General features: G+C 44.4%; 1 protein-coding gene across 3 annotated transcripts; it reads left to right on the forward strand.

Moving 5' to 3' along the window:
• Window positions 1–7,854: 7,854 nt before the first annotated feature.
• On the forward strand, window positions 7,855–23,622 carry PEX5 (peroxisomal biogenesis factor 5). 3 transcript variants are annotated; one of them, XM_012732583.1, is made up of 16 exons: window positions 7,857–7,883; window positions 8,452–8,614; window positions 8,930–8,965; window positions 9,236–9,368; window positions 9,557–9,688; window positions 14,645–14,750; window positions 15,233–15,323; window positions 15,722–15,832; window positions 16,092–16,184; window positions 16,541–16,660; window positions 20,138–20,281; window positions 20,489–20,559; window positions 20,956–21,168; window positions 21,462–21,627; window positions 21,947–22,104; window positions 22,267–23,622. In XM_012732583.1, exons 2-16 carry the CDS (start codon window positions 8,468–8,470, stop codon window positions 22,466–22,468), a joined length of 1,923 nt encoding a protein of 640 aa, XP_012588037.1. In that variant the 5' UTR covers window positions 7,857–7,883; window positions 8,452–8,467; the 3' UTR covers window positions 22,469–23,622. The 3 variants fall into 3 exon arrangements, with proteins under 3 accessions (XP_004692980.1, XP_012588037.1, XP_004692979.1); XM_004692922.2 differs by having other exon boundaries at window positions 16,565–16,660; XM_004692923.2 differs by lacking the exon at window positions 15,722–15,832 and having other exon boundaries at window positions 7,855–7,883.
• The last annotated feature ends 1,422 nt before the right edge of the window (window positions 23,623–25,044 follow it).

Genomic DNA, 25,044 nt, shown 5'->3' on the forward strand with positions numbered 1-25,044 from the left:
ACCAGACCTCGGTCCAATTCATCTACATTTTCCAGCCCTCTGCTATTCCTGTAGCCAACTGACTCAGCCTTAGCCAATGGAACACGAGCATTCAGTCACACCCACCTCACGTTTGGAGAACTCCCTCAAGGGTGATTCATAGTTATTGCCATAGCTTGACAACATGAAGCCAATAGTTCCTCCCTTACCCTTTCTCTCTAGTTACTTCTAAGTCTCTACTGTAGTCTTTGCAGTGACACAGTCTCTTACTTGAAATTCTGAATTCTGCAAAGTGTTTTTAATAAGTCTGATGACAAAATTTGTTTTGTGGCAAAAACTACCATGGAAAGGTCAGGCTACAGATAGACTTCATTTCAAAGTAAATATTCATATATTTTGCAGAAGTATTAAGTGTGCTTGATTCTAGGGTGCCACTCTAAACCTGATTGGAGAAAAAGGCATGCAATTCACATATACTGATGTATAACATACAGATTGTATTACCTTGTTAAAATCCTTACAGTTCTGCATACTGAAACACTCCTGGCTTGAAGAGTTTAAGATAGGGCACTACTGACGTGGGGAAATGTGGGGTTGGACTGTATAATGTATTGTGTAGATTCAAGGGACATTAGTGGGCTTGGGATAATCATTCTTGAATTAGAGATCCAGGCTACTTCCATCTGGTGGCTCTGCCATTTTCAACACAAGATTTCTAAGTACATGACTGACTGAAGCAAGCTGGAAAGAGTCACAGGATGGCATGTGGGTGGATTTCACAGGCCAGGCCTGGAAACAGGGTTCATCATTCTGCTCAGTTTCCATTAGCTCTAAGGTCCAGATATCTGGCACCTTAACAGCTGTGGAGGCTGGGAAATGTAATTTAGCTGTGGGGAGGAATGAAGTATGGTCAGCGGCTGGCAGTCTCTACAATCCATCCATCCTTCTGGAAGTTTTCCATTTGATTCTTCTCAATACATTCACTCCCTTGCCTAGGGCCACACCCAAGTCACACCCAGGATTTCTGGTTGGTGTGTATCTATTCCATCTGACTTTTCATGGAGTGACCTGTGATTGACAGACACAAGTTACCTGAACAGTCCTCTCCACAATGTTTGCTACGATTGCAGTGGAGCTCAATGTTTTAGTTTTCAATCTGGGAACATTATAAGCAAGGCTTGCATCTATACAACAGCAGGCATGTCAGCTAAATGGCTTTGCTGTGTAAGAGTGGATGTAGCTTTGATCAGGGGCAACTTGTCTATGTCATGACAGAATGATTCTGTTTAGTAAATTCACTATCCATCCATCAATCTGCCTGTCACCAAAACCCAACTGCACTCACCTTACTCTCACGCATGACTATCTTAAGCACTATTGGCTCCTGGCTCTCACAGGTAAATTTTAGAGTCAGGATGTTTAATAAGTCAAAAATGCTCATTGAGGATAAACAATCAATTTGGAGGAATTTCTGATTTAAGAACACTCTACTTAGAGCCCTGTAAGAAGTTTTAATTTTCTCCACAATTTTTCTGATAAATTCTAGCATTTTATATTTTTTGTTGCTGTATCTGTTGCCTTTTTTTTTTTTACTGTAGATTTTGCTTGTGCATAGAAAAAAGATTGATTTTTTATTTATTGAGTTGTTTCCAAGCCTTATTAAGAGATAAGGGATATATTTATCTGTATATTCTTTGGGGAGGTGGGGAGGAAAGAAGTATGTAGACAACTTCCCTTATGGGCAAGCGTTCTTTTTGAATTCACATGAAGTAGAATTCAAAGTTCAGTGTTTCTGCCCAGTCTTGCTTTCTTGGCTGTGAATATGCTGATCCTGAGCGCACTCCCCAATACACTTTGCATTTGCAAATTCCCACCATGCAATCTGTTTCCCAGGGAAGCTAGCCTGTAACAAGAGTTATGCAAAATAGTCTCATAATTAAAAAATGTTATATAATTGAAATCACAGCAATAATGCTTAGCAATAAGCATTCAAAATTTCTCTATTTCTTTCATGACTTGGCAGCTTCTCTTTATTTTTGAAGCTCATTTCTTTTATCACTGAAAAGCATTTCATTGTATGAATGAATCAGAGTTGATCCCTTCACCTGGGACTGAAGGACATCTTGATTGCTCCCAAGTTTTGACAGTTATGGATAAAGGTGTTATAACATTCAAAGGCAGGGTTTTGTGTGGACAAGCTTTCAGCTTTTTTGAGTAAATAAGTCAATCTGTCTTGCACCAACCCCTGTCTTGTTTGTAAGTCTAAGGAGTGTGATTGCTGAATTGTGTGGTGAGAGTATGTCTAGCTTTGAAAGGCACTTCCAAATTGTCTTCCAAAATAGCTGCACCATTTTGCATTCCCACTAGCAAAGAAAGATTGCTCCCCATTCTCACCTGAAAATGATACTCAGAATTTTGAATTTTGGCCCTCCTAATAGGCGTGTAGTCTTACTGTTTTAATTTGCATTTCTCTAACAACATGCCATTGAGCATCTTTTCATTTGCTCAGTTGCCATCTGTACATATTCTTTGGTGAGGGATTCATTCAGATCTTTTGCCCACTTTAAAAATTGGGTTGTTTTCTCATTATCGAGGCTTAAGAGTTCAGAGTATATTACGAGTCTTTTATCAGATATGTGTTTGCAATTATTTTCTTCCAGTCTTCTTGTCTCATTTTCTTGAAGTGATACTTTTTAGAATCCATCAGGGTATTAGAGGTCTCAAAGGCTGTTCAGGGTGCTCTAAGGCATGAGTCATGTGAGAAGTGAGTCACAGCCTGACATTATAGGTGGTAGAGATGTCATTGAGGGATCTGGAAAGGCCTATCCCCTCCTGTTGTGAAAGTGAGGTGTCAGGCTAAAGTTATAGTAACCCATAGATGGTGAATACAAACTTAACCAGGACAATTGTGAGCCAGGCAGGTTTCATGCCTTTAGCTACAAACAGAGCTTATAAATTTTGCTTCAACCATCAAACATGCTTGAAAAAACTCAAACCTACTGAATTTACCCATTTTTTTGATTACTGTATTCTTCCTAATTTCATGATATTGCAAGGTTTTTTATTTTATTGTTTCCTTTCTTTTCTGGAAACTTCAGCTGGCCACTGATTTATGGAAAGTCTGCTAGACTCTTAGTTTTAGTTTATCAAGAATGTCTTGACTTTTTCTTCATTCTGAAGGCAGCGTTCATTGCATGTGTATGGAATAATGTGCCCCCCAAAGTTCCATGTTATGATCGTTAGAACCTGTGATTACTTTAGGCAAAGGAGAGCTAAAGTTGCTCATCAGCTGACCTTAAAATAGAGAGATTACTCTGTATTATCAAAGTGAACTCTAGGTAGTCACAAAGGTCTTAATATTGGAAGAGGGAGGCAGAAAGGTGAGGACCAGAGGGATTGCAGTGTAAGAAGAACTTGACCCAACAATGCTGGGTGCAGAATCTGGAAAGAAAAGGAAACAGATCCACTCTAGAGCTTCTGGAAAGAATCAGGCTCTGCTGACACCTTCATTTTAACCTGGTAAGAATCATTTTAGACTTGTGCCCAGCAGAATTTTAAAAAGAGAAATAGTGTTGTTTTAATCCACACGTGTGATCATTTGTTAAAGCAGCAGTCGAAAACTAGTATTATAGGGTTAACATTCCAATAATATGGAGTTAGAAATTTTGTGACCAGATCTAGGTTGGTAGTGCCGGATACACCTGGGTATATTTAGATATGACTCTGAACATTTTGTAAACAAATTGAGAATTTTTTCAGGTCTATTTAGATAAGCCAAGATTGCCACATCTCATGATACACACAGCTCTTTTCCAATGTCATGTCTCTGCCACTGATGGCTACTGGGGCTGAAAGGAGACGGCAAGATGAACAAATTCTTCCAGACAGATGTTAAGACTGTAACTTGATTGGCAATTTCCAGAACATGAACTTCCCATTACAGTGCAATGTCACTATGGTATTAAAAACCGAAAGAATAAAATGAAATGGTTTCAGATGAAATGGTTTTCCTTTTCCTTTTCCCCAAATGAAAAGGAATATAGAAAAGGAATATAGAACTCAATACTTAACAAAGTAATTTGTTTACTTATGTTTAGTTGTGAAAAAAATAATCTGCATCTAAATGAGAAATAAAAACAAGGTAAAATTCTGACTTGTGAGTTAGGTAAAAATATTTGTCAGAGGAACTGGCCTTATCAATCTATGACATAGCAGATAGAATTCATCTTTTAAAAAGGACTGTGAGTGTTCGCTTGTGATTCAAACAGCATTGTCTTGGGAACTGGTAGCTTTCAAGTCTTATGTCTTGGTCTCAAATCCCTGACCTTCACCTGTCAGAGAAGGTATAATTCCAGATTTAACCCAGTAGTCTTGACCTACCCAGGTGATAAATTTGTTTTGTGTGTAAAGTGGCTTCATGAGTTACATGTTTGAAGGTTGAAAGAATCTCATGTATCAGTCTTTAATTTAGGAAGTATTGTTTTAGAATTGAGATTTTAGGAAGTCTAGAAAAAGTTGCTAAAAGTTTATAAATTTATTAGATTTACAGCACTGAAGCAGATATTAGAAAGATTTTACATGACAGGGTTAATTTGTGAGCCACTTCAAATGCTTTAAAATATAAATATTGAATGCCATGTAGTTTAAAATTATTTTTTAAAAAAGATTTATTTATGCATACAGAATTGGGGTACAGGTCAGAGGTATGTGGGATAAGATAATTCATCAGAGACAGAGTGGGGAGCAGAACGGGCAAACTGATGAAGTACACTGCTGAGGAGAGCAGCGGGCAAGACAGGAGGGGTCTGCTGTGTCATGTGGGTCACTTCCCTGGCCCGGGATCAAACTCAGGCTGCAGTGTTGCAGATAGCTTCATAGTACTGCATTTTAACTGATTGTGCCACCAGGGAGGGCCCAGTTTAAAATTATTTAAGGCAATTTATTTTTAATTTAAATTATTTTTTGTGTTGATAATTAAAAATTTATTGAGGTAACAATGACTTATAATGCTGCACTTATTTTTAAAAAGGGAAAGTAAAGCACAAGGTTTAGCAGCATGAACTCTGGAACCCTACTGCATAGGGCAAGGGACAGCTATTTATAGCCTGCTTTCTGTCTTTGTATAGTCAGAAATTTAAGGTTTTAACATTTGCAAATGGTTGAAAAAATTAAAAGAAGAATAGTACTTTGTGACATGTGAAAGTGATATAAGATTAAAATTTCAGGGTCCATAAAAAGTTTTCTTGGTACAAAGCTATGCTCATTTGTTTATGTATCATCTGTGCTGGCTTTCATGATATAGGAGTAGAGCTGAGTAGCTGTGATAAATTGTATGTTCTGCAAAACAAAAATACTTACTTTGGTTCTTTATAGATAAAGTTCTATGCAGGCGTGGTGGCACATGCTTGTGATCCCAGCTGCTCAGGAGGCTAAGGCAGGGGGATCACGTGAGCCCAGGAGTTTCGGGCTGTAGTGCGCTATGTTAATGGGGTGTCCCTGCACTAAGTTCAGCATCAATATGGTGACCTCTAGGGAGTGGGGTACCACCAGATGGCCCAAGGAGGGGAGAAGTGGCCCAGGTCCGAAACAGCTGTTAAAATTTTATGATGCTGGGGTAGGCTCAAATCACAGCCTTGTTATTTATTAGTATAAATTTGGGTACGTCACTTACCTCTTTGAGCCTGAGTTTTCTTATCCGTAAAATACAGATAATAATAGTCATTTTTATGAAGGTTAAATAAATCAGTATTTGAGAATTGATGAGAACAATGATTGGCATATAATACATACAGTTTAAGTGTCTAAAACTTGGAGGAATGTAACCCATTAAACTTGAATTAGTCAAATATTAATGAAAGAATAAGTGAAAATGTTGAGGTTATTTTATCCTAATAACTTATGAATAGAATAAATGAAGTTGGATCTGGATTAACAAAATCTAGGATTTTAAATCAAGAACTTCAGTTAACTAAATTCCCAAATAACTCTATTAGCCCCTTTTTAACCCCAGAGTCTGGCTTGGACTCTAGGGTACGAAAATGGTGAAGGATTCTATGGCCTTGGAGACCAAAGCTTTCCAGCACTTAGAAGCAAGGCTTTTTTAATATTGGCAGGAAATGGGATTGATTTTCTAGCTGTGTGATTATGGATAACTCTGATCTGTACAGTGTGGTCAGTAATACCTATTTCACAGGGGTATTACGAAGACTAAAGTCACCAATGCCTCGATTTTAGGAAGCATTCGCTAAACATCAGCTATCATTATTATCTTTCTTCCACAAGCTGGGCACATAGGGAGTTACTGCTAATCAGTTTTAAATCCATAGAACAGAAGGTTATGTGTGTGGGACAGTCAGAACAATTCTGGGAAAAATCCCTGTTGCTTTGAAATTCTACCACAGTTGAGGCTTTCAGCTAAACGTTATTCTCCCCAGAGACCCTCTTGTTTAAAGTATGCACTTTCCAGGCATCCTTTTTTCTTTGGCATGGTTTAACTTAGTATGTATGGAATATTCTTATTACAGTGGCAGTCTGAGAACAGTGAACATGCAAAGGTTGGGATTTGAGACATGGGGTCAGGGCCCCTGAAAGACAGTGAAAAAGTAACGAAAAGAATATTTAAGAATCTTCAAGTCTGTCTGTTGTTTTGTTCCCCTGAGATGACAGAGTGGTTGCTCTACCTTTCCAGGGATGATTTTGTTTATAGCCACGCCCCTCAAGTCACTGGGTGGGACCTCAATCTTTGAACCTGCAAGACGCCAGTAACGAGCCTGGGCCAGGGCGCCACCTGCCGTCTACCTGGCTGCTCTTCTGCATCCTGGGAGGGGATGTCACGTCACTTCTTTTAGCAGCACTGATCTCTCCTCGCTTACCTGCCTTCTAGCAACTCCAAGTCCCTCCTGTCTGTCTTCATGACACTAAGAGAGTCTCTTGGTCTCAGAGCCAGTTTTCAGTGACCTTGAGGCTTGACACCAGAGCCAATTCTCTGGCAGATGGTAGCGCTGGAGGCTTATTTCGTGATTAAATATTGTTTCTTGCAGCATGTCTGTGCGTTCTTAGTCTGGTGCAGCAGGGATAAGGCCACCCACCCGGTGACCTTGGTCAGCGGAGAGGGAAGCAGACAGAGGGGAGTGACTCACTGTGTACCTTCCCGGTATATAACCAGCTTGAGGTCTCACGATGCGTTGGACTTTATTTTAGTCTACGGAATTTGTCATCATCCATGTCCACCCCACCCCCCAACACACATTACGGAAAGGTGGCAAACAGATGGGGGGGGGGCAGGCCTGTCTCCATGGAGACTGTGACGCTGTCTGGCTGGGGCAATTTGGAAGTGGGGAGGTCGGAAGCCTCGCAAAGGCCGCGGATTTGAGCCCCGAACTGCCATATTAGGGTCTTTTTCTTACCTTCCCGGGCGTTTAGAAATATTCGTTCTATTTTAGGGGAGAAACTGAGGCCCAGGAAGGTCATGGATCCCCTTGGGTCACATCGAACCCGTCAGGAAAAGGCCGCATTAGCTGAGTCCGAGATCTCGTATCCCTGGCTTTCCCCCAAAGCTCAGGAAGCCTCTCCTCGAGCCATTCTTTGAGCTTTCCCAGAAACAACTCCTAGCGTCCGCCACCCTTGGAGCACTCCCAGAGTCAACGCGCCAAGACTTCCCCTTTAAGACGTCGCTTTCCCTTTAATAAACTCGCAGCTCCTTCCGACTCGCTGCGTCGCGGTCTTAAGGCTCAATCTTTTAAAACAGCTTCAGCCAGGATGCCACCACCGAGAGGAGATCATGGCTCCTTTAAGCCGAAGCCCCGCCCATGACGGCCGCCCCTCCCCTCCCGCTGCCCCTCCTCCTCCTCCCCTTCTAGGACGGTCCAGGTGCCCCGGCTGGTCGTGCGGCGCGGCGCGCGGCGGTGAGCACCAGGGGCCGCGGGGCACAGGACCCCAGACTTCTCCCTGCCCTTGCCGTGTTCCCGCGAATTCCGGGGGCGGAGGAGAAGGGGTGGTCTGGAGCGCGGGAGAAGGGCCGGGACTGGCCGAGCGGGAGGGGCTCAGGTGACTTAAGGAGAGGAAAGGACCCCCGACGATGCACCCCAGACCACTGGGTTGGGGGGTCTGGGTTACGGTCTGGCGGCGGCTCCACTCTCTCTCGCACAGCCCTTGCCCCGATACGGCTCTAGCCACATCGTCCCAAGGGGCTCAGGCCCTTCCGTGGTGTCGGCTGCCGGCCTGTCCCGCCACCCGAGACCGCAGTCGTGGAGGCCGTGGGAGGCCCAGGTTGAAAGCGGTCGCCTTTGCGGAGGGTCGGGGAGACTGGGGGCCGCGGCGGGGGGCGCCCGTCCCCTCTCGGAATGGGAGCGGAGGCGGAGGTTGGCCTCTGGCAAACTACTTGGGACTGCCGTGTGCCCGCCTCTCGCAGGTGCAGGTTGAGTTGTGGCTGGGGAGAGGAAGGGACCTCAATTCCAAACCTTTGCCCATCAGAGAGCTGGCGGTCACCATGGCAATGCGGGAGCTGGTGGAGGCCGAATGCGGGGGTGCCAACCCGCTCATGAAGCTGGCGGGGCACTTCACCCAAGATAAGGCCCTTCGACAGGAGGGGTTGAGGCCAGCTCCCTGGCCTCCAGGAACCACAGCTTCGGAGGCGGTAGGTGTCCTGCACGTGGAAAGCCTGGTTTGGAGGATCCAGATGGACACTTTGGGATAACTGTCTTGTTGTTGCAAAAATAATAGTTACTGCTTAATGATTATTTACTAAACACTATGCTAAGTACTGCATGTCTTTATGTAGATAAAGGGAACCATTTTATAGTTGAAGAAAGGAAGGCTCAGGGAAGTTTTGGGACTTGCCCAAGGTCATGTAAATGGTGGAGCTGAAACTTGACCCCCTGTTTAACTGAGTTATATTATCTATGGGCTTCCTCACTGAACAGCATCACCTGTCTTTCCTTTTCTGTCTTAGGTCTCTAAGCCACTGGGAGTCGCCTCTGAAGATGAGGTAAATATACTGCTGTCTCCTCAGTTGCATTTCCCTCTGGCCCACTGTGTTTTTATCTTAAACGTGACTAAACCCATAGTTCAATTGTTAGACTTTTCCTAGTCAAATGAGAATTGCCGTAGCCATTCAGATTGTTGTTTTAAAATGTACTCTGTCAGTGCTTCCAAATAGGTAGTTTCTGTTTCCCTTTTGTTGTAGTTGACATCAGTACCCCCCATCTAATGGGTCTTGTCTCTTTCTGGGTTCATTTTGGTATTTCTCTTCCGACAGTTGGTGGCCGAATTCCTCCACGACCAGAATGCACCACTTGTGTCCCGTGCCCCGCAGACCTTCAAGATGGATGATCTCTTGGCAGAGATGCAGGAGATTGAACAGTCAAACTTCCGCCAGGCACCTCAGAGAGGTGGGTCCAATGGGGGTGGAAATCACTGATTTCTGTGTAGATAGGACCAGATGGATGGTGCTGGCTTTGGGGAACTGAAATGCAGGCGGACACAAAACAAAGTGTTTTCATGTGCTCTCAAGGTAACTTAGGTGGAACAGAGTGAAATGTATTTCTTGTCTTTCATAGTACTCTCTTTCTTTCTTAAGCCCCTGGTGTGGCAGACTTGGCCTTGTCTGAGAACTGGGCCCAGGAGTTTCTGGCAGCTGGCGATGCTGTGGATGTAACTCAGGATTATAATGAGACAGACTGGTCCCAGGAATTCATCTCTGAAGTTACAGGTGAGGCTCGTCATGGGGAATGACTCCAATGGGGCAATCCCAGCTCTGTACTGTTGCATCGTAGGATCTGGAGTGATTTTAGCTGCTTATAACTTTTCATTTCTATGGGTCACAAGCCTGATTTCCCTTAGGAGGTAATAGGGAATTGAAGTTTATATTAAACAGAGGACTGAGTTTGAATTGGAGAAGAGATTTTGGAATATCGAAGAGAGAGGAGAGAATATGAGGAGCTAGGTGTACTTTTTTTGTTGTGTAGAATTTGATAGTTTGTGGAAAGGACGTACAGATTGGATGGAAGGGAGTGCTGATCAGGAAGAAAGAACCTTTCAGCCTGGCTCATGGGATTTTGGCAGAGATGAGCCTTTGGAGGTGTAGTTGTGAATTTCAGGGGCCTGAAGTATAATCCTGAGGGTAACCACTGTACTCTGGTGGTAATAATAAAAGTTAGTAATAGCCAGTGTTTAGTTTCTGTGGTCCAGGTTTTGTATTAGAAACCTTAAGTTCATTATATGATTAATCCCCAGATTGAGGTAGTTATTGTCTTTATACCTGGTTTACAGATAAGAAAACTGAAGCTTAGAGGTTAAGTCGCTTCTCCAAGGTAATACAGCTTTGTAAATGTTGAAGTTGGGATCTGAGTGTGGATTGGAATAGTTCCAGACCTTGTGGTCTTAGCCACGTGCTTTACTACCCAGGCCTGCAACTTAAACTTCACGCACTCCAGCCTAGGTCATTCTTGTTCATTGCACCCGGTGGGATTCAGCCTTCCCCGCCGCAGCCTGTCAGATAAGGGGACTGGAAAAAAAGTGTTCGCTTCAATGCTCCTCTTCCTTTTTTCCTTTTTTGGGGCCCCATTGTGGTGGTTGCTGCAAAAGGCATTATTAAGACAATTGGTTACTACTTAATACAGACTGTGGATTTGATAACAGTGTTGAATCAATATCAAAATTTCAGATTTTGATCATTGCTGTGGTTATGCTAGGTTGTGTATGTATAGATATATATAGACACACACAGACACACATATGTATGCACCCACATATGTGTGCATGGTGTGGTGAGACAGCGAGACCATCTTTCTTCCTAATTGCTCTCAAAGAGGAGTGTTGCTAGTTTTTTTTCAATTTGAGAAAACAAGAATAAGAAGAGATCAATAATAAGGAAGTTACAAAAATTCTAGGCTCTCAGTGTGGTCATATCACATAGTTCCTTCATTTTCCTGACATGATTAAGAGAATGAATTGGTTTCTCATTTCATCATTTTAATTCAAAAAATTGGGCTTCCTCCTCACACTGGAGAAAACCTGAAGTCCAATAGCAAAGACTCACTTTATTTAATTAAAGCTACTGGTGTTTTATCCTTACTTCCTGGAGTTTAAGGTTGAACAGTAGGCATTCTGGATTTTATTAATAGTGCTGTTTTTAAACCCTTGCGGGCATCAGAGTAACATGAGATAGATTTTCCTTCCTGTTTCATAGATAAGGCATCTGAGACTTGGAAAGGTTAAACACTTTGCCAAAATCATTAACAGAGATGACAGTCAGACTCATAGCTGTCTGACTCTAGGCTCCATACTTAGCACCATGACACTGTCACTGAAGATGATCTTTGTGGAATCACTGTGAATGAAAAATCTGATTGTAACAAAGACCCTTCACCAGAACAAGGTGCAATTTCAAACCTTAGATTTAAACCTTAGATTTACCTGTCATCTTTTATCATGGAGATGCTTCTGTTATAATATGAACCTAGGTCATTTTTGATAATTCAGAAAAAAAGTGTTGCTTTATGAGCACTGAAATTGATGAAATTTTTGTTATAATGACCTGAATTGCTTGTAGCTTAGTGCAATCTTCCTTACCCTGAAAAAAAATTTTAGTGAAGTGTGTTGGACCTTTTGTGTTAAATCCTTTTTGGAGTCTCTTTCTGCTTTTGTTCTGAACACCCTTTTGGAACTGTGCCTGGAAAGCGGGGAATGAAAGTTGGGCCGTAGGAGTCTGCCTTCATAAAACTGTTATCCTGCAGGAGTTTGTTGCTTTGTATGCTGTGAACTTTCAGTATTTACTGAACGTTTGAATGGAGATCTGGGAGAAAGAGCCAAAGGGAATTGATTTTAACTTACTTTTTAATGAACCTCAGCCACTTTTGGATGATTTTATTGATCATAGTGGTTAGTGTGGAAAAATAGAACTCAAGATGAGAGAAGTTTATATTCAAATCCTCATTATTTTATATCCCCATTGTTAAAATTCTAGAATACGTTTAAAAGGACCATAGACGCTCAGGTGTTTTTGTTGTTGTAATGTTTTATTTGGGAATACTTAGTGTTTCACAGGAAATCACAAAAAAGTACAGAAATGTTCTGTGTGACCTTTACCCTCTTTACCCCCATCATACTATAATAACATTTGTGTAACTTTCAGTTACGTACAATATCAGAATCAGAAATTGCCGTTGGTGCAATCGAGAGAGCATTTGGATTTCACAATTTTACCCGATCAGTGTTTGTATTTAGTTTTATGCTCATTTTATCATGTGTGTAGATTTATCATTTTGTGTGACTGTCACCACAGTCAAGGTATGGAACTCTTCCCTACCACAGAAAGTCTTATTTTTTCATCTGTTTTTTTTTTTTTCTCATGGAATCTGCACCCCCTAGCCCCAAATCTCTTGGACCCAATCCTTGCTGATCTTGCAGATTGCTCGGCACTACGAGTGGAACACATCATTCAGGGGATTTGGGTTTAGACAGCCTTGGCTAACATGGCGTGAGGCTCATGTGGTAGTTACGAGGCCAAACCCTGGCTTCCTTAGGAAGAGCATGGGCAAAGCCGCTGTCAGCAGTAGCTGAAGGTGATGGGCAATAGAGCCTCCCCGGGCTGGCAACAGAGCAAGAGGCTGTGGCGAAGGGACAACAATCTCATTGTGATGTTTTCTGCTTTTGGCATGGGTTTGCCAAGATCAGACAACAGTGATAGTGAGAGCTGATTTTTGTTACTATCTGCTTTCTATATGCATTATTTCATTTGTTCTCCATGTCCTCTCCAGTGTGGTAGCTGTTACTATCTCTACTTCATAGATAAAGAAAGGGAAACATAGAGGTTTAAGTGACTTGTCTGAAGATGCCCAATGAGTAAATGGTAACTTGGGAATTGAATTTGGGTAGGCCGACTCTGGACCCATCACTGTGTGTGCGGGTAGCAAGTTCTGATTTTTTGACTCTTGAATCTGGGATACATGTGCCTAGATGCAGTGAATGCACAGTGAGAGGCTACTTGAGGCCCGTGTTCTGAATTGGGTGTCTGGTCTGCTAATCTGCATGACCAGGATATACCCTTCCCCTGTAGACCTGAGTTGCTTCAATTTCAGAGGCATCCAGAGAAATCTGATTTTCTGTAAGATTTTCTTAAGAAGTGTTGTGAAGGCCCAGGTGGTATTTTTGACTATTTTATTTTGATTCCTTTACTGGAACAGGTTCTCAGTGCGAGAAAATTCTGAATCTTGTGGTTAATATGGCCAAATACCAAATTAGAACATTTGAGGATAACTTTTCTCACCTCCGGGGTTCTTTCTAATCTATTTCATGACGCTTTTGAAGTCCCAGGTGCTTTGTATTTTTTCTGTTGCTTCCTGTCCTTGAGAGGAGTATTCTGTGTAATTCAAGGAGCACTTGCAGCCAGAATAGAGCTTTTGCAAAACACTCCAGTTGAGAGGGGGGAGGGAGAGTAAGGAGGAGGGAGTGCTCATTTTTCAGTGGAGTGGGGCAGAGGGGCCAGAGGCATTAGACAGTCTATTTAAGTTCTCAGCATCTCCTTATTAGGTCTCTACTCCTCAGCCAACAGCCTAGTCGGGGCAAAAGGAAAGAGAAATGATGCCTGTAAGAATTCTGCATGTAAAAGTTGAGAGTCCATGATCAAAAAAAAAGATCAGCCAAATCTTTGATTATACTTGTAATATTACTTATGAATAGTTATATTCTAAGAGTCTTGATCCTTTGTTCATTCAGATTTGACAGTACTTTATCAGATGTTGAAATTACTGTGCTGTGATTATTCAAAGTTTCAGCTAAATGGAATAGAAAGTTCTGTTATACATCGATACTGAAGGGGTAAGTTTGGCTTCTCAGTGTTAAAAGCAACACTCTGGAGACACTGACAGGATGATGTCTCAGTTTCTGGTGTGGAAGGACAGGGATGTAAGGCCAGAGGAGAGAACACTGCAGGCACAGGGCTCCGTGTTTACCAGACTCTGTTGAATAATCTGTCTTGTTGTTTTTTGGACCTCAGTGGAGGCAAAGTCCTTGGGGTTGAGAAACAGTTCAGCACTCATTCACTCTGTTGACTTGGTGTGTTTATGCTGATGTTGTTGCTGTGCCCTTTGTCATTGGAGCTGCTAAGGCCATTTCTAAAATCGGTCTTTTAAAAGTACAGCCCTCAAAAACTAGTCAGAAGTGATAGAAATCAGTGTGGTGTAGCGTTTATTTGCGGGGAGTAGGGCCTGAGTGAGCCTGCCAGGTTGCTGTGGCCTCGCGTTCCTCCTCTCAGATTCTCTTAGTAGGTGTGTAAAGATGAAATACGAGTCTCCTGACGTTGGAGTGATGTGAACTCTGCAGTAGAGGTTTGAACCAGAAACAGGCGTCCTTCCTACCCGTGCCAAGCAGGGTCTTCCAGGAGGGAGGAGGCCCTTGTGGCTGCTTTTTTTTTTTTTTAACTGAGATCTCAAGTTCTTCAAGCAAAGGGCTTGGTTTTTAATCCATTTTGAAGCTCCTATTGAGCAATTCTTAGTAAATTTCTGCTCTAGGTCCCTTGGAAGTGCGAGTGGGCTGAAACTTAGGTGAGGATCTGAGGGATCCAGCAGGATCTCACTGCTTTGGCTTCGTTCCCAGGACCAGTTGGTGTGTCCCTCTCTTGTGTCTCTCTGAACCCTGTGTGATTTCCCATCTCTGCTCCTTGCAGATCCTTTGTCTGTGTCCCCTGCCCGCTGGGCTGAGGAGTATCTAGAACAGTCAGAGGAGAAACTGTGGCTGGGAGAGCCGGAGGGAACAACCACTGCTGACCGCTGGTGAGTCTGGCTTCTTCCTGTGGCGTGGATCCCCATGAAGGGAGGAGTATCGGGCACTCCCTGCCTCCCACCTCCTTCCACATCCCTGACTGGCTGGCATCCCCTGCATTTTCTGCATTCAAGTTTTCACTTGTATTATTACCTCTATGAATTTATGGCTCAGATATAATCAAATGAAGAATTTTAATTGTCCTTCCAAGAGTTCCTGTTCCCTTTTGTATTTGGAGCTTGCTCCTGTCTGTTCCTCCTCTGCAAAGACATGTTTGGGGAAGGGAGAAGGAAAAGGAGGTAGCTAGTGCCTTGTCACTCCTACCTAATGTCCCTTAAGATAAATTGCAATTTGTAGGCCCTTGACAAGAGAGTGAGGAAGCGTCATGCTCACTTCCCCCACGGGAACTGAGATGCCATGGGCTGGGAGAGGGGAGTAGCCTGGGGGGTGGAGCCACACTAGCCTGTACAGTGCCGGGTCCTCCCTGTTCCAGGCATGACGAGTATCATCCTGAGGAGGACCTGCAGCACACGGCCAGCGACTTTGTGGCCAAGGTGGATGATCCCAAATTAGCTAACTCCGAGGTGAGCCACATCCCACTGCTGCTTTGCCCAGCTGAGCCGGTCCTGGAAATCAAGAGTCTTGCTTCTTTGACTCCAGTTTACTCTGAAGGGAAGGAATGCGTTTCCAGGACTGCTTTCCTGTTTGGAGAATGGAGACTTGGGACCTGCTTCTTGCTGCCAGTGTTCTTTCCCTCCTTCATTTGTCTGTTAACTCTTTTTCCTTCTTGTGTCTTCTCAAATCTTTAGAGCCAGAGATCCTTTTCCTTTTGCTCTCTACTTTTTCCAGGGTCTTAGTGTATCTTGGCTGCAGCTAGAGATGGTCAGGGGAAGGGGCAGGTGCAGGCGCTCCTCAGGCTTGTTTGAGAGTGCACCCCTGGAAGTCCTCTCCCTAGCGGCCTATGTGTGTCTCTGTGCCCCAGTTCCTGAAATTCGTGCGGCAGATTGGCGAGGGGCAGGTGTCCCTGGATTCCGGTGCAGGGTCTGGCCGAGCTCAGGCAGAACAGTGGGCAGCAGAGTTTATACAGCAGCAGGTAGGACATTGCCACCTCCTAGCCCCATTTCAGAGTTGCTGGTGTCCCAGGTCTTGGGTTCAGTGTTCAGTGGTCCCAGATGGGGAAGGGATTTTATTGACAGCCTGTCTTGGTAGCAGGAAGGTCCTGATTGGGTGGGAAAAAGAGATTGAGAATGTTCTTCTCAGAAGTGTCCAAGTTAGTGGTTACTTGTGAGCATTTAGTCAATCTTTAGAGGGTAGGACGGTGGTGGTGGTATGACTATCCTTCTTTGTCACAGGGTACATCTGAAGCCTGGGTTGACCAGTTCACAAGACCAGTAAACACATCTGCTCTTGATATGGAGTTTGAACGGGCCAAGTCAGCTATAGAGGTGAGAGCAGCTGGTGCCGGAGGACCACCCAAGAGAAAGCGCCGTTGAGAGAGTGGGTGGAGCATCAGCAAAGAGATGAGCGTTCAGATAGTGTTTCTGGGTCACCTGTGTCAGAACCGCTTGAGTGGGCTGGGTGCCTGTCAGAAATGCAGATTCCTGGGCATCCCCTTAGCCTGTTGAAAGAATCTTGGGGCAGGATCTCAGAATCTGCATTTCAACAACTCTTCAGAAAATTCTTAAACACTTTGACATTTAAGAATTGCTACCTTCGGGAATTCATGCTAGTGCTGCTGAGGGCGGGTGGGGTGGTGGTCATGATGGTTCTCCTTCTTCTACCTGCCTTCCCTTCCTTACAGTCTGATGTCGATTTCTGGGACAAGTTGCAGGCAGAGTTGGAGGAGATGGCCAAACGGGATGCCGAGGCTCACCCCTGGCTTTCTGAGTATGATGACATCACATCTGCTTCCTATGATAAGGTAGGTTGTAGGGTTTCCTTATCTGTTCGTTAATCCTGAACTTGAAGGATGCCCGTTTTAAAGTACATTGTTTCTTGAACTTCTTTCCATGGAAGGAAGTCTGAATCACCCCCTTACCCCTGCTCTCCGCTGGTCATTGAGTGTGTGCTTTATTCTTAGAACGGGACAGTTGGGCACAGACCACCCTGAACAAATAATGATAGTGCAGAGACGCACGCTTAGGGTAGAGGTTTGCTCATGGTATGTTCAGGAGCTCTGCTTTGGAGGTTGACTGAGAACATTTAGAGATGAACTCCTTTGGTCGAGAGTGGTAGTGGAAGTCTGTCTCTCTGCCTTCACACCTTAATGTCTATTTACTTTTTAACTTGTCAGTTTATTTTAAATTCTAATCTCTGCCCCAATTTAATGATTTTCAAAGGATTATATTAAGTAACTTAAATGTTAGGAAAATTTCTCCACAGTCATTGGTGAAAGATAATGGAATTTTGCATACTGCATATACCTATTGATTGAGAAGTGTATCTTATTTCAGGGATATCATGGTGGAAAAAACCTATAGGAACAGGTAATGTGATTAGTAATGGAACTCTTCTGAGTTGAAGCATGAGGGGGAAAGGAGAAAAATAGAAAATTGGTTTTGAAAAAGATGTAACAGGAACTGGGGAGGTGTGTGGTGACATCTTTTTCTCAGCTCAGATTGAGTTAGAAAGAATTCTGGGACAAAGTCCTGCAGGGCCTGAGAGGTAAAGCAGAAAGCTGAAGATATATCTTGATATAAGGGAACTGTGCAAAGTTAGGGAAGAGTGAAGTTTGAAGTAACTTTTAAAAGACTAGCATTTGAGGGCCAAGTACTAGGAAAATATGCTTTTCCCCATATTTTGGCTTGTTTCTGAAGCTATCCTGTTGTGGTAGAATAGAAAAGAGAGCTACCAGCTTCTTAAAACAGCCCTGTGCTTTGGGATCATAATTTTTTTTCTATGGAATTCTAACAAAGGGAAATTGAAGAAAAGTCCTTAGGAATAATCTATATAAATGATTAATTTGTATTAACAATTTGACAAATTGCATAGGCCTCATCAACTTATACAGGGCAAATTGCAAATTTTGGGTAAGAATTTCCATGCCTTTGGAAAGTATAGACACAGCACTACTTTCAAATGAGCTACATTTCCTCTTTGCATTTTGGCCCCCATATTAATAACATGGCTAGGTGAAATGAAAATTTTGATTCAAAACTTAAAAATGTGTTTTTAGATTGTTGAACCTGTGTTAAGTTACTGACACCTTGGGATACTGTGAAGTTAGTATTAGCATTGCTTGCATTAATATTCCACAAAAAATATACTGTATTTTGTTACTCACTAGTAATGAACAACTTAAATTTTATCTGGCTTTGTGCTAATTAATTATGAATTAACTCTCAGCAATATTTTTTTTCAAATGTGGAGCTGACTGTCAGGTAAATTCATGGGCCTTAGAATGTACCATTTTTTATTGATTGTATTTAAATTTTCAAGATAACAGCTATTGTATATTGTTAAGCTTAAAGGAGAAGTTTCTGTGATGTGACAGACTCAGAGAAGTAGCCCTATACCTGTATGGACCTGTGAGATTTTGGAATAGATCAGACAGTGGAGTTGAGCTGCGCAGTGATCCTAAGCCTTCCTTGGGTGTTGGGCTTCTCTGGAGTGCTTTTTTTCACCTAGGCAGATGTTTTAATTTTGAAAACTGTCTTTCTGTTAGCAATTAATGGAACCCCAAGGAGCTTAGGGGACATGGATAAGAGGATGTTTAGACCACCTGTGGCTGCCAGGTCATAGCACTGACCTGGTGCATTGTCTCCTGAGGATCTTGTCTATTTAGGAATAGTACTTTCTGCTTTTTGTCAGTCTTTGGTGAATATTCTTATCTGATGTTCTTAGTAACTCCGAGAGGCAGGAATTACTTTCATTAAGAAATTGTGTCATAGAGGGCAGTGATGTTTACTACATGGTGGCTTAACACGTGGATTGCTTATGGACACAGTTGATTGAGGTTGAATGCAGAAGGGTTTATTTTGTTGAACTCTGGCTGTCTAGGTTGGGGCTTGGCAGTTTGGCTTGCCACCTGCTTTTATGTGGTCTGTGGGGTGAGGATGGTTTTAATAGGTTAAAAAAAAAGTAATTTTGTGACATGAAAGTTATGTAATGTTCATATGTCAGTGTCCATAATAAACTTTTATTGTAACACAGCTGTGCTTATTTGTTGACAGATAATCCACAGCTGGTTTCTCACTAGGTAGAGCTGAGTAGATGTGACAGAGTATTTATTATGTGGCCCTTCAGAGAAAAGGCTTGTTGATCCTTGATCTAAGGCTGTTTTCCACTTCTGAGTTTTTACACTGTATGGAAATGTCCCATGAATATTATCTACTCTTAATGTGAACATACTTTTTATATGTTCACCCTAAATCCATTTCCTATAATGTCTGGTTTTCTTAGAAACTTCTATTGTGATAACTTTGTTTCTGTCACAAATGGTTTGCATCTGTTGGTTTAGAACTTTGCTGATAAGATTTAAATGCTTCTAGTTTTTCAGCACTTTCCTAATAATGAAGAAGGGTGTCCTTTATATCTTTATTATTTATAGTTTCATTCTAATTTGTTCTTAACTCCATTTAAAGGGATCCTGCCTGGTATTTTCCGTCCTGTTTTCATTTTGGTATATTGTTTTGGGATTGTAATTGTATATTGTTTACTCCTCAAAAAAACATTTTATTTGTTTGTCTCAACTCACAGAGTTTACTGTTGACTGCTGTTGTCAACATGACCTCACTGCCTTACACAAAATACTGGTTCATGAAAGCTTCGTGCATATCCTCAGCTAGAAGAGAACAGTGTCTTTCTGAAACATTGTAGGATCTAACTTCTATTTACTATCAGATACAGATTAACATTAAGAGTGAAGTTGGGGAATAAATTAATACTTCAACTGCTTGAACACTGTACCCAGTCAGGACAAGTAATGACTCCAGGAGGGGGTAAGAATTGCATTTGCAAGGCAGGGCCTCTGCCTCCAAACTCCATTTCCTTTGTAAATTATCATACTATTGTGGGGTAACAAGAAATACCCTTTGAATTGCCAAGGAAAACTTATTTCCTTACTATAAGAGGATCCAGTTAGGAAATGTGTCTTGTCCAGCGATGAAAAGTCAAGGGAGTGAAAATACAGGCCTCTAAAGACTTCTTAGATTATTCCCAACAGGGCTCAGTTTGGAGGCTCGCCTGGCGCTGCAGGTACTGTGAAAGGAGACAGCTGTGTGAGCTCCATCCCAAGTGATGTTAACCATGGTCATACGTGACCTCCTTTTCAATACGAAAATTGGCACCTTTGGGGAGGTGTTAACTTCTTCTGTCTTGGTCGTTGCCACCCATTCCTGCTGCTCTGGCTGTGGTGGTGCTCTCTTCGGTGGATTCTCACTGGCTTCTCTTCTTGTAGGGGTACCAGTTTGAGGAGGAGAACCCACTGCGTGACCACCCCCAGCCTTTTGAGGAAGGGCTGCGGCGACTTCAGGAGGGCGACTTGCCGAACGCTGTGCTGCTGTTCGAGGCGGCTGTGCAGCAGGATCCCAAGCACATGGAAGTGAGGGACCCAGCATTCTAACTTCAGAGTAGAGCCGCTTCCTCTGGTTTTGAGGGAGACCCCAGAGAGGAGTGCAGACCGAGTAGAGCCTGGGTGATGGCTGGGGTGGGGACTCGGGCCAGAGTGAGATGGTGGGGCAGGGGTAGAATCCAGAGGAGGGGAGGAGGGAATGGTGAATAAGGGATGATGGATGTCAACTTTCTCTAGGCTTGGCAGTATCTGGGTACCACGCAGGCAGAGAATGAACAGGAACTCTTAGCCATCAGTGCGCTGCGGAAGTGAGTACACTGCAGGGGGAGGTGGTGCTTCGTGCTACAGAGTCTTCAGGTGATAGAGCCTGGACCCAGATCCTTGTCTTCTTTCTGGCTGTTCATGGGACTCTCATGATGAAACTCTAGGGGTGGAGTGAACTGGAGTCAGTTCCATTCCTTCATCAGCTTTTGATTTCATTTGTGGGACCCCTGTTTCGTTCCTTGGCTGTTAAAACTCCCTCCTTGTCAGATTTGTAACTTTTATTAACCACTCACATGTAGAAGAGTCTTCTGAATCTTAATCTGAGGGTGTTGGCAGGTGAGGCCAGGTGACTGTGTTCTGAGGCTTGGCTCCGCTCCCAGGGCACTGGTGGGTGCTATTGTCACTGCACATACCAGCTCTGCCTATCTCTGTCCAAACAGGTGTCTGGAGCTAAAGCCAGATAACCTGACGGCGCTGATGGCGCTGGCTGTGAGCTTCACCAATGAGTCCCTGCAGCGACAGGCCTGTGAGACCCTGCGGGACTGGCTGCGCTACACACCTGCCTATGGCCACCTGGTGGCGCCTGGTGAAGAAGGGGCCGGTGGGGCAGGGCTGGGCCCCAGCAAGCGCATCCTGGGGTCTCTGTTGTCGGAGTAAGTATGAGGGCTTCCTGATGACATCAGCAACCTGAGGCCCAGCAGGAGGACCTTGATTTTGGAAATTTGGATAGAGGGAGGATCTCAGAGTGGGTTGAGAGACCCAGAATGAGCCGAAGGGGGTCTGCATTCTCTAGTGCAGTGTGGTAGATGGAATAGAGAAAACATGTTTGTCGCAGGAAGGGTTGGCTGGTAGATTGGGCCTCAGTATAATTGACTAAATAACTACTTGGAGGGTTAATAATACAGATAACTGCCCACCTCTTCTTTTGCTTGTTTTGCTTGTCCAGCTCCCTGTTTCTTGAAGTGAAAGAACTCTTCCTGGCAGCTGTGCGCCTGGACCCCACCTCCATCGACCCGGACGTGCAGTGTGGTTTGGGAGTTCTTTTCAACCTGAGCGGGGAGTACGACAAGGCGGTAGACTGCTTCACGGCTGCCCTCAGCGTCCGTCCCAACGTGAGCCTGGGAGGAGTGGGAATGGGACACAGCTCTTCTCCGAATCGCGTGTCAGGACCTTTGGAGGCGGGACATTTCGGCCCAGGGCTCCATGTGCTGGTGGCTGTGGGAGAATTGGGAAAGGAGGGTGGGAGCACAGGGCCCTCTGGACATAGAGGAGTGTGCAGGGGTGAGAGCCGTGGCATTGTGGTCACGCTGTGAGCTGTTGAGGAAGGAATGGAATGGAAGCCTATCAGCCAACAGTGTGAGCCATCGCAACATGGGCGGAATTTGATGTGAGCCTAGCTTACGACCCTAACCCTTCTCCACCCTACCTCAGGATTACCTGCTGTGGAATAAGCTGGGTGCCACCTTGGCCAATGGAAACCAGAGTGAAGAAGCGGTAGCTGCGTACCGCCGGGCCCTCGAGCTGCAGCCTGGCTACATACGGTCCCGCTACAACCTGGGCATCAGCTGCATCAACCTGGGGGCTCACCGGTGAGAGGGTTACTGCAAAGTCCGTGAATGAGCTCTCCCTGCTTCGCCCTCCTCCTCCTCTGATCCTGCTATTGTCCAACTAACCTCCACGCTCTCAGGCCAACTGACCTACCTTCTTCCATTGGCGTTTGGCTCATCAGCTTTCATTTCTCTTTCCTACAGGGAGGCTGTGGAACACTTTTTGGAAGCCCTGAACATGCAGAGGAAAAGCCGGGGCCCTCGGGGTGAAGGGGGCGCTATGTCAGAGAACATCTGGAGCACCCTGCGTTTGGCATTGTCTATGTTAGGCCAGAGCGATGCCTATGGGGCAGCTGATTCCCGAGATCTGTCCACCCTCCTGTCTATGTTTGGCCTGCCCCAGTGACAGTGGGATGGGCTGCCCTGTGAGTGTCTGCCTGGAGGGGTCCCCGCTCTGGATGTGACTCCCTCTCCCCAAATGGGCCTACCACGGGGGCGGGCTGATGGCCACAAGCGGTACGGCCTCTCAGGAGCGGCCCAGACGTAGGGGTGGGTAGTCTCTTCTAGTTCCTGCATAATTGTGGGAAAACGCGCTGTGGTGTCTTGAGTCCCTTGGTAATTCAAGGGCTGTACATCCAGCTACAGATCTCACTGCTCACCGTGCCCTTTCTTGGTGCTGCTTTTTGGGTAGGACCCAAAGCTATAGGGTGACTGTCGTCATCAGCTGCCATTTCTGAGAGGGTCCATCACATTTGTAATGTCTCATCTTCCCCATGGATACTGGGAGTTGATAACTGCAGTGTCCTGGCCAGCTGTGTCGGAGGTTCCTCTGCCATGCACTTCTGATGACTGTGTCTGGGACGGGATGTGTTAGGAGTTGGCCTGGTTGATGTAAGCGTGGACTTGGCTCAGCAGACCTGAACTTTGAAGGGGCGGGAGGAGGTTTCATAGCTGTGTCATTCTCGAACCTCACCTGATGGATGCTCAGTTCCTGAGTACGGTGCTGGGTACACTAGTGCTGCCGGCATCTTGGGGGCCTCACAAGCTGCCGGGTCAGTTCTACAGTGTTGGGGTGTGGGCAGGAGGAAGCCTGCCTTGTGGAATGAGCCTTCAAGGGACCAGATGGGCTCAGATCTGGGCTTTGGTAGGAGGCTGGTGCTAGTGGGATGAAGGAGTAGGGAGTGCTGCCATCCCTCTTAGACCTGTGAGCAGGACTTAGTTGACTGTCTGGAAAAGTAGTCCAGGAACTGCAGACTCCTGGGGGTGGGGGCGGGAGGTGTTCAGTGTTACCATAAACCTTTGCAGTACTTCTTGAAATGTTTCTAGGGGAAAGCATTGAAAAATCCTCTTCCCTCATAAACGCACACAAGGTGAAGATTGAGGGAAGATGAAGAAATGACTGCTGAGCCTCCCGCCTTGTCTTCAGCCCTAGTGATCAGAGAGATGCTTTTTTAACCACCATGGTCCCAGGGTTCCATCCTGAAATTTATTTTTCTTTGTATGAATATGTGTAAATGATTTAAAAATAAAACTGTAAAATATTTGTATGAAGAATAAATGGAACTGAGTTGGATATGTGTTTTCCCGAGTGAAGTCGGGGTGGTGGGATGTGGGTTGATGTTTGGAAGATGGGTGTTCAGCGATTCTTTCTTTTCTCTCTCAAAATCTCACTGGTACAGTGATTATCCACTAATCATTAAGTGCCTACTATGTGCTAGGCACCGTGAATCAGGCAAAGTCCCCATGTTCGTGCCGTTTGTAGTTTAGCGGGAGAGACAGGCGTTAACAATCATACCCCCCAAAACTTTTCTCCACTTACAGCTGTCGTCTGTCTCCTCCTCCTGCCCTGTGTCTTGGGAACAGTCGCCCTCTTCAAGGGTAAGCCTTTATTCTGGCTCCCAACTTGTTGTCTTCTGAAGACATTGCTCACCTAGCCTTTCCTACCGACTCCCCACTTTCTAAGGGCTGTGTTCCATCTTAAATAAAAGTAACTGGTCTCCTGGTCAACCAGCCAAATAAAATAGCCCTTTCCTCCCCTCCTTCCTCACCGTCAGACTTCAGGCAGAGGATGCCAGCCTCTGCGTTGCAGGCCTCCACCAAGTCTATTTTGTTCACTCACACTGTTTGCTGCCCTCACATAGCACTGAAACTGCTTTGCTGAGGTGACCCATGCCTTCCATTTATTGCCAAAGCCAGTAGACGCTCTTATTTCTGTCCTTATTTGACCTACTATGACCTTTGATCCTGAGGCAGTGTCAGGCCCAACTTGTGCAGATGGCTTCCTTACTTCTGTTAAGTTTTTCTTTCCTGAGGTTCTACGTCTCAGTCTTCTTCATGTGTCTCTGTCTGTGTGTGCCTTAAATGTTGACATTCCTCAGGGTTGTGTCCTTGTTCTCTATGTAGTGAGGGAGCTATTCGGGTAAGGCCAGAGCACAGGGGCGAAAGAATTCACCAGAGAATGGAGAGCAGAAAAAGGAGATTTCTAGAATACCCTGCAAGGGGGCGGGGCTAGATGGGAGAGGTCTGCCAGGCAAGGACAAGGAGGATTGGAGACTTTTACACTCTTTTCTTAGGCATTCTAACTAGGGGCACCAGTTTGTACCAGTTGTCTGCTGGGATGTCTGGTCTTGGTCATTGGCCTTGGACACAGCACTTCCTGGCCCTGCTTCTGCATTCCTGGAGCAGGGCTGTTTTTTTCTGGTGGTTGGTTTTATAATCTATCCCCAAAATAACCTTATCAATTCCCTTATCTATTTAAGGGTCCCAACCTGCCTGCCTGGCAAGGAGAGGTGGCTCAGTTTTTTTTTTTTGTTCATCCTCATTTTTATTTATTTATTTATTTATTTATTTTTTATTACAAAGTTTATTTTTACATCATTTTGCACATTTTTTTTTATGTTTAAGTGTGAGTAATCTCTAAGTTGGAGTGAATCATTAATATTAAAAAAATCACATTTACTGGTAACTTATACTCTTTTTTGG

Source organism: Condylura cristata, unplaced genomic scaffold (assembly GCF_000260355.1).
Source record: "Condylura cristata isolate star-nosed mole 26May11 unplaced genomic scaffold, ConCri1.0 scaffold00034, whole genome shotgun sequence".
In the NCBI taxonomy this organism is placed as follows: Eukaryota; Metazoa; Chordata; class Mammalia; order Eulipotyphla; family Talpidae; genus Condylura; species Condylura cristata.